At 34.7% G+C, this 9,291-nt stretch overlaps 1 protein-coding gene across 1 annotated transcript; it reads right to left on the reverse strand.

Moving 5' to 3' along the window:
* Window positions 1-7,509: 7,509 nt before the first annotated feature.
* LOC136223564 (histone H4) lies at window positions 7,510-8,123 on the reverse strand. The gene has a single exon (XM_066011646.1). The coding sequence runs from the start codon at window positions 8,088-8,090 to the stop codon at window positions 7,779-7,781; it is 312 nt and encodes a 103-aa protein (XP_065867718.1). The 5' UTR covers window positions 8,091-8,123; the 3' UTR covers window positions 7,510-7,778.
* Between the last annotated feature and the right edge of the window lie 1,168 nt (window positions 8,124-9,291).

Genomic DNA, 9,291 nt, shown 5'->3' on the forward strand with positions numbered 1-9,291 from the left:
TGGGTACTCTTCACAACCCAAACACGATTTTTACTTGAATAGGCCCGACCTTCGCTTTCATTCATGCCACTAACCCGGCTACCATGCTCAATCTCTCCTTGCCCATGGCCCACATCAAACGGAATATCCCGGCGACATTTGTCAACCCACATCATAGTAGACTCAAGCACATATATAGTAGCTCTTCCCTCACCTTGGGTCAACAATCCCGGAACTTCAAGACTTGCTACATTACTAACTTGGCCATCAATCCCCAAGTCTTGAATTTGTTCTACATACTCAACATCTCTCGGGCGGCTATCCCCATTCATCAAAGACTTCACAAACCCCACTCTCTTCATCACAAGCTTGCTTCTCATTGACTCCACATAGGGTTGTTGCTTCCTCAACAAGCACCACATATACCCCCACATATACATAGCAATAAAGTGTAAAGTAACGAGTTCCGAGTTTACCAAGTCTTGACTTCCTTCCATCTTTTCTATGTTCCCCGGGAAGTCATTCCCCCTCAATGAATAAACACCAAAACCCCCAACAAGATCACCCTTCATGGTTCCATCATAGGGAAGGTTCTCCCTCAACATAAAGCTCACCTTTCTCATAATAAGATCACCTCTCATAGGCTCATCATCGGGAAGGTTCTCCCTCAACATACACATCCAAGATTCCAACACAAAGATCTCAACAAAGCACAAAAGAATAAGTTCAGATTTTACCCAATGAGTGACTCGATTCTTTTGCATGTGGCATGTGCTAGGCGTCTCGGTGCTATCAATAGGCTTCATAGAGCAACCTTCCTCCTCCTCTCTAGAGATCAGCTCACTATATGTAGAGCTAGGTGCACTCTCTCCCGGATCCCATGCAATGTCTCGTGGTAGCTTTCTCAAAGGTTGCAGCCCTTTAGGGAGCCCTATAGGTGGCTCGTTAGACACGTTCTTGTCACCCTTGAGCATCGGCTCTACTTCCTCACTTCCAACTTTGCTAGTCCCCTTCTCAACCTCATTCTCCTCTTGGGATTTGACTTCACTAGGAGAGTGGCTAGCTAGCTCAACCATGGGACCCAAGTCAATGTGATTCAAGGTCTCAACCATTCCACCAATGCACCCATTCACGTTCAACTCCCGAGTTGGACAATCTCCCAAAGTGGTCTCCCTCTTCTTACTAGGAGAACTCTTCAAAGGTATAAGGACATATCGGATTCCGCCTTTGCGTATGGTGTAGGTGTTGCTTCTTCCCGCATGTGAGGCATCATAATCAAATTGCCATGGCCTACCAAGTAGCACTTCACAAGCATCCATCTCCACAACATCACACATAGCTTCATCCCCATAAGCTCCAATAGTGAAAGGAACCTTACACCAATGACTAACTTGAAGCTTCTCCACCTCATTGACCCAACCAAGGCGGTAAGGTCTAGGATGTGGCTCGGGAACCAACCCAAACTTTCTCATGGCGGACCGACTAATGATATTCACTTGGCTTCCTCCGTCGATCACCACCTCACACTTCTTCCCACGAACTAAGCATCGAGTTCTAAATAATCGATGACGTTGACTAGGCTCCTCCTCACTAGGCATTGGCACCCTAGTCACCAAATACACATTGTGCTCGTTGCCATCATCATCAACTTCATAGGTGTCTTCATACTCAACACTTCTCGCCTCATCCTCATCTTGGAACCGATTTCCTCCACAATCATAAGCATCCTCATTTCGGTTCCACCCAACATTTCCCGATTCATAGTCATCTCGGAACCGATCTTCATCTTCATCATCATACGCTTCTTCACTTCGGTGCCACTCTACATTCCCCAACTCATCATCATGATGGAACCTACCTCCACCATACTCATATATATCTTCGTTATAGGACCGTTCAACATCCTCCAACTCATCATCACAATGGAATCTACCTTCATTATCTTCATAGGGAGCCCCATGTCGATCCCACTCAACGCACCGATGCCCATTCTCATCATAGTAGACCCCATCTTCGTCTTCCTCATAAGCGGCCCCATATTGGTTCCACTCAATGCGTCGACGTTCATCTTCCCCATGGTAAACTCTACCATCTTCATCATAATCAAATTCATATTCACTATGACAAAGTTCACCATCCTCGCATGTTTCATATTCGGAAGCGCTCCCTCTCTCTTTAACCTCATCCTCGAATTCGCCTTCACAATAATCATGCTCCTCATGTCTTACTAGCTCATTCTCGGATTGGTTCTCCTCTTCATCAATCTCCTTTTCTAACTCCACTTCTTCATGATCATGCTCAAATTCATTTCCCTCTTCATCAATGATCCGCCTTTTCCCACGACCTCTCGTTTCCTCACACTCCTCTTTATAATTCGAACCGACTAACTCACGTGCCAAGCCGTCCGACTCAAAAGACATGCTACAACCCAATATGGTAGAACCACCAACATCTCTCCCATCTCCATAGCCATCAATCTCCACATGTAAACCAATTTCATCATGCTTCCCAAAGAGATTAACAAGCACAAACTCCTTCTCCCCCTCTTCAAGACAAATATCCTCAATGTCCCTAAGCATACATATGTGCCTAGGCCTAAGGGGCATTTCATCAAACACTTGGGGGGTACCCTTCTCAACATGGGTTTCCTCAAAACTTCCACCTCTCAATTCCCACTCCTCCTCATTCACACATACATTTAAATTCTCATCAACAATTTCATTAACAATAAATCCACAATGAGAACTTAAATCTACTTCAACATCACAAACAACCAAATCATCACTAATAATAGGCATACCCATAACTTCCACATCAAGATTTGAAAGCTTTGGATTTACCTCCTCCTTGTGTAAAATGGGGCAGATTTGGGATGAATCTTTAGGAGGTGAAATAGTGGTTTCTCCATCTCTTTTCCGTTGGGCTCGACGTTGTCGTCTTCTACTATTTCGGGTTCCCCTTTGGAGTCTCTCCATTTCTTCTTGCTCCAAATTCTCTCTTGTCTTCCTCAACATTTCGGCATATTGGAGCCTCGTCTCCATTGTCTCGGCTTCAAGACGTTCCTTTAAAGCTTGTAAATAACTCGGTTGAATCATTGTCGAAAGAAGTCTCCGTTCAAGGAAAACGATCGGCTCTGATACCAAATGATGTAGCGCGGAATCCACTGAGAGTTTTAAACCGTAAACTCACAAAGGCTAACAACTTATCTAGCTAAACTAGAAGGAGTGGATCCTAATTTATGGACTAAATCCATAGGAATATAAAATCCCCCATTGTTGAAGGTGAAAACCTTAACAAAAGCTTCTTGAAGAAGATATAATTTTGATTGATAAAAAGTTAACCTATTACAAGAGAAAGAGATGAATTTATATCATCTCAAAAACCCTAAAACAAATTACATAAAAGGGTAAATCAAATAACTAATTAAAATGATAAGAGAAGGGGTAAATGGGGTAAAGGTAAGTGGAGGGGGTTGATTTATAGATGGGGAAAGGAGCTGAGGGACCAAAAGTGTAAATAACCAGGAAGCTGAAGTAAGGAGCAAGTTGCTGAAAAGTGAAAGTACGCCCTGCGTGTCCATCAGTACGCCCTGCGTGTCCATCAGTACGCCCTGCGTGTCCAACAGTACGCCCTGCATGTCTTGGCTGATGAACTCTTCTCAGGATCAGACACTCCAATACGCAGGACGTGTCCAACAGTATGCCCTGCGTGTCCATCAGTACGCCCAGCGTGTCCAACAGTACGCCCTGCGTGTCTTGGCTGATGAATTCTTCTCAGGATCAGACACTCCAATACGCAGGACGTGTCCAACAGTACGCCCCGCGTGTCTTGGCTGATGACTCTTCTCCAGATCTTCCTTGTTTTACACGCGGAGCGTGTTTTCTCTATACGCGGGGCGTGCTTGACCCACGCCTCGCGTGTATGACCTCCTGGGCTTTTCTTTGGCTCAAGTTCTCAAGTACGCGGAGCGTGTTCATCTACACGCGGGGCGTGTCTGAGCAGATATGTTGTATTGTTTTGGCCTCTTTAATCGCTTGTTGCACGCACTTGGTTCTTCCTCCGGCTTCCCTTGCTCGGACTCGATCCTAGGGAAAGATGCTCCGCATCACGTATGATTTACGAATTTAATTTATAAGAACTCACTTATTATTAGATAATTTTTAAGTTTGTGCTTAGTAGATGATAACTCTTCTTTAATGTATTCGACTCGTAGCATTTCTAAGCTTAACGTCAACCATAGTTGTCAGATTGAGATTCAATTCGTGAATCAAAATCCTCATTTTGTGAATCGTGACTCATGAATCGAATTGAATAGTAAGATTCAGTTTAAATTCATAATAAGCCTAATACATTATGAGATCTCTGAACTTGTCCATAAAAGTAGATTGTGTACTGTGTTAGGTCTTGTTCTTTATTACTTAATTTCAGTAACAATCAGTTCAGTTCAGTAGCAATCAGTTCAGTTCAGTTCAATTCAGTTCAGTTCAGCATTCAATTCCAGCATCCAGTTTCAACATTCAGTTTCAGTATTCAGTAATTTATCATTATTTATTATAATTATAATTATTTATATATAATTTATTATCATTATTATAATTATTTATATATAATTTATTATCATTATTATTATTATTTATCAATAATTTATCATAAATTATCATTATTATTATTTATTTATTTATAGTTTATCATTATCTATAAATTAGATAAAAGTCGAGAAATGATAGTTTATTAAAGTATATATTGTTTAACAGAAAAAATTAAATTAAATTATGCATCCATATTTGAAAATTAGAAATTGCATCCATATTATGAATTATTTCTCAAATTTACCTAATTTATCATTGTTAGGGATAAAATTGCACCATTTTAGACGTTATGGGTAAAATTACTCCTAACCCAAAACGTTAAGGATATTTTTGCACCTTAACCCTTAATTGTAATAAAAAGTTAAGAGTTTGTATTTATATGAACATTTGTATTGAATTTCATAGGTTTTAAATTATATGTAAATTTGTATTTGTAATTTAAATTAGACTCGTTTTTATTTAATTTCATAGACTTTTATCGAGCCAAGATTTTATGAAGCCGAACTTTTATTTGATATTCAATTTAGTTTTATCTTTAATAATATATTTATTTATTATTGATATTATTATTATTATTATTAGAACCATTATTATTATGATTATTATTATTATTATAAGCTTATTAATATCCAATATTATCATTAAAATTATTTTAAAGTCTAATATCATCATTATTGTTAAGTTCGGTTAAGTTCGGTAGTATTCAATTAAGTTCGGTAGCATTCAGTTAAGTTCAGTAGCATCCAGTTAAATTCAGTTCAGTTCAGTATTCAGTAGCATTCAATTCAGTTCAGTTCAATAGCATTCAGTTCAGTTTAGTTTTTTTCAGCAATAAAAAACATAGCCTTAGTGCCTTATCAGCTCCCTAAACTTGTTTATTTCTTATCACCAACTTTCTGAACTTGTTTATTTCGTATCACTAGCTCCTTAAATTTGTCCATAAAAGTATATTAGATCTTTCAACTTTGTAAGTGTCTCGTCAGCTTCCTAAACTTGCTTATTCAATAACTAAATACAAAAATTTATTAAATCTAAATTCTAAAAATACATCTACATCTATTCGAGAAGTAATTTTTTCTCTTCTCATACCTTTCAAGCTACTATAAGAGTTAGTGTTGTAGGTTTGAGAGATCGAATTGATGAGGATCGAGAGTTAGTATTATGGTTTTTGTATTTAATTATTACGGAATAAGCAAGTTTAAGGACCTAGTGAGACACTTATAAAGTTTAATGAGCTAATCTATTTTATGGATAAATTCATGGACCTGGTAACGTATAGAATATTTTACCATATCAAACTCAAAATGTTATCTCACAATGTTATCAAATATTTGTGAGAGATTAATATAAGTTTTATCATTAGACCTTAACGGTGAGTTTTTAGTTAAATTAGATTCACAAATCAGATTTTGTCTAATAACCTAATAGAAATGAGGAATTTGAATTTCCAAACTTTTTTTTTTTTGTCAATTTAAAATAAAACTGACATGGTTTCACTAATTTTCAGATAAAGGATTGTAATTTACTTTTTTTCAAAGTAAGAACTGAGGTTTCCAACTTTAGCAAAATAAGGACTTTTTCGATTGATACTATTAAAATCACCATTTACGACTTCAAAAATAACATATTTTAAGAACTACTAATATTCTAAGCAACTTTAATTCTTCAATTTTTTTATTTTGAGATTATTTAGGTGGTGTTTGGTAAAGAGAGAGAAAGTTCCAAAAAAGATGATTTTCGAAAATACAAAATGTAGTTCCATAGCAAATATGACATTAAACAATTTTAATTCTTGAAAAATTTTCATTTTCAGGTCGTTAAAGATGATTTTAATAGCATTAGTCCAAAAAATCATTGTTTTATTAAAAGTGTGAAACTTCAATCCTCGTTTTGACAAAAAGTAAACCACAGTCCTTTATCTGAAAATTAGTGAAACCACAGAAGTTTTATTTGAAATTTACCCTAAAATAAAACTAATGTAAGTTGATAACTTGATAAATAGCAATCCCATTAGAAAATAGTGAGTTTGGTCAGGCAGAGTCAAAAGGGACAGGGAGGGTCAGCTGAACCTCGACCCTCCGGTCGGAACACCCTTGAAGAACAGTGATTCAATGCCAAGCAGCCCACAAGATAGTTAAAATTAGTACTTATAATATAGAACATGATTATATAACATAAAATTAAGTTTGCACATTTAATCTTAGTGGTCTAATGATAATTTTTTTATCTCATTTTAATCTTTTTTCTTAAATCTCATTCTCCGTTTTTTGATTAAATTTTTTCCCTTAATCCCACAAAATGTGTTTTTATCCAATTATAATTTTATCTCATTATGATTTTTCCCCTTAAACATTATTCATTTAAGTTTTTGATGAACAATGTCGAAGATCCAACTCAAAATAGAACTAAATCAAATTGAATTAGCCTCCAACATATTAAAACTTCGTCGTTTTGGTATGTTGGCTAAAACATTAAAAATGTTCTACATTAAAAGAGTAAACATATTTAATTTTCTTTAAAAAGAGTTGAGAAATTAAGTTATTTGAGGCCCCGTTTAGTTTAGCTACTGTTTGTTGTTATGATTTACTGTTGCTATTGGAAATGTGGAGATTTTTTTCTTTTGGAAAAGCGGATACCCTACTTTTCATATATAAAATGTAAAAAATAGTTTTCTAATCAAACATTTAAAACTTTTATTTTCAATATTAAAGCAAACATGAAGTGATAATAGTGCAAACAAACATCCATTGAATGAGTTCCGTAATTAGTATCATTTAAATTTTTGATGAACAATAGACAAAGATCCGACTCAAAATAGAGTTCAATCAAATCAAATCATATATTTTGAATCAAAATTCATAAGATTCTATTATAATTTAGATTCACCTATAAATTCAACTTGAAATAAAACCGATTTAATTCGAATTCAATGATCATAAGATTCTAATAACAGTACACCAACATATTAATTTCTGCTCTTCAGTCCATGATTACATTCACATATCACACACAGAATCATAAAATCTTATTAAGGAAGATTTTACAGTTAGGAATTCAAATTTTGTGACATTAATAATCCATTTTCCATATATTAACCCATTTTTAATTACTGTTATAAGCTGAGTACCAAATCAATTTCAAACACATAACAAGATTAAGCATAATCAAATCCTAAATACAGCAATTAAATCAAATTAAATCAACCCTAACCTAACCGCCGAATCCATATAGAGTTCTCCCTTGTCTCTTCAAAGCATAGACGACATCCATGGCGGTCACAGTCTTCCGGCGAGCATGCTCAGTGTAGGTAACAGCATCGCGAATCACGTTTTCAAGGAAGATCTTGAGTACGCCTCTTGTCTCTTCGTAAATCAGACCGCTAATACGTTTAACGCCGCCACGTCTGGCCAATCGGCGGATAGCCGGCTTAGTGATTCCCTGAATGTTATCTCTCAAAACCTTCCGGTGCCTCTTGGCTCCTCCTTTTCCCAATCCCTTGCCTCCCTTTCCTCTGCCTGACATTTTTAGATCTAGCGGATTTCTGTGTTTTTGGGGGATTGTTTGGTTGGATGTGAAATGGAGGTTTTTATAGGAGGAGTGATGATGTTGTGACCGTTGGATTGAGTTTCAATCCGTGTGAAGAGTGGGGTTAGATTATACACCGTTGGATTTAATTTTGATTGAATTTGATTGGTGCGGATATGGATTAGTTTAGATTTGGGTTTAATTTCTGAAACTTCAAAAATGGGCGCGTGATTCAAAATGAAAACGTAGAATTTTGCTAATTTCAAATAGGTTAAATCCCTGATTAAGTCCTTGAAGTTTATCAGTTTTTAAGATTAATAATTTAATTTTTTTAGATTAAGCATTAAATTTAAGCTCTTTTGTTTTTGACTAAAATTAAATTAAATTAAATTAACTAAACTGAACTGAATTGAACACTATTGAACTGAAACTTAACTTAATTGAACTGAAACTTAACTTAATTGAATTGCACAAAATAATTATAATTATAATAAATTATATATAATGATATATTTTATATATAAATAATTATAATTACAATAAATAATGATAAATTATATATATAATGATAAATGATATATTATATAAAAAATATAATAAAAATTATATATTATACATATAATAAATTGTAAATTATATATAAATAATTATAGTTATAATAACTAATGATGAATTATATATAAATAATACTAAATTATAAATTATATATAAATAATTATAATTATAACAACTAATGATGAATATAAATAATACTAAATTATAAATTGTATATAAATAATATTAATTATAAATTATATATAAATAATTATAATTATAATAAATAATGATAATTACTGAAATTAAATTAACTGAACTGAACTGAACTGAATGCTGCTGAACTGAATTAAATTGAACTAAATTTACTTATGGTGAATTTAAGTAAAAAAGAACAGGGGCTTAAATGGTTTTAAGGATTAAGCTTATGATATTTTATTTTTGAGATAAGGATCAAATTTAACCCTAAAATTTCAAACGAAATGCAGATTTGGCTCTAAAGTATTAAATTGTGCAAATTTAACACTAACATTATCGAGCAATGTCAACTTAGCCTTGCGCTGTCGAAAGTTTGGAAATACAGGTTAAACTGTTATTTAATTGTTACAATTAAACATTCCAAACAAGTTTGTCGACAAATTGAAAAAGTTTCATATATTTTCTT

This window comes from Euphorbia lathyris, chromosome 3 (assembly GCF_963576675.1).
Source record: "Euphorbia lathyris chromosome 3, ddEupLath1.1, whole genome shotgun sequence".
In the NCBI taxonomy this organism is placed as follows: Eukaryota; Viridiplantae; Streptophyta; class Magnoliopsida; order Malpighiales; family Euphorbiaceae; genus Euphorbia; species Euphorbia lathyris.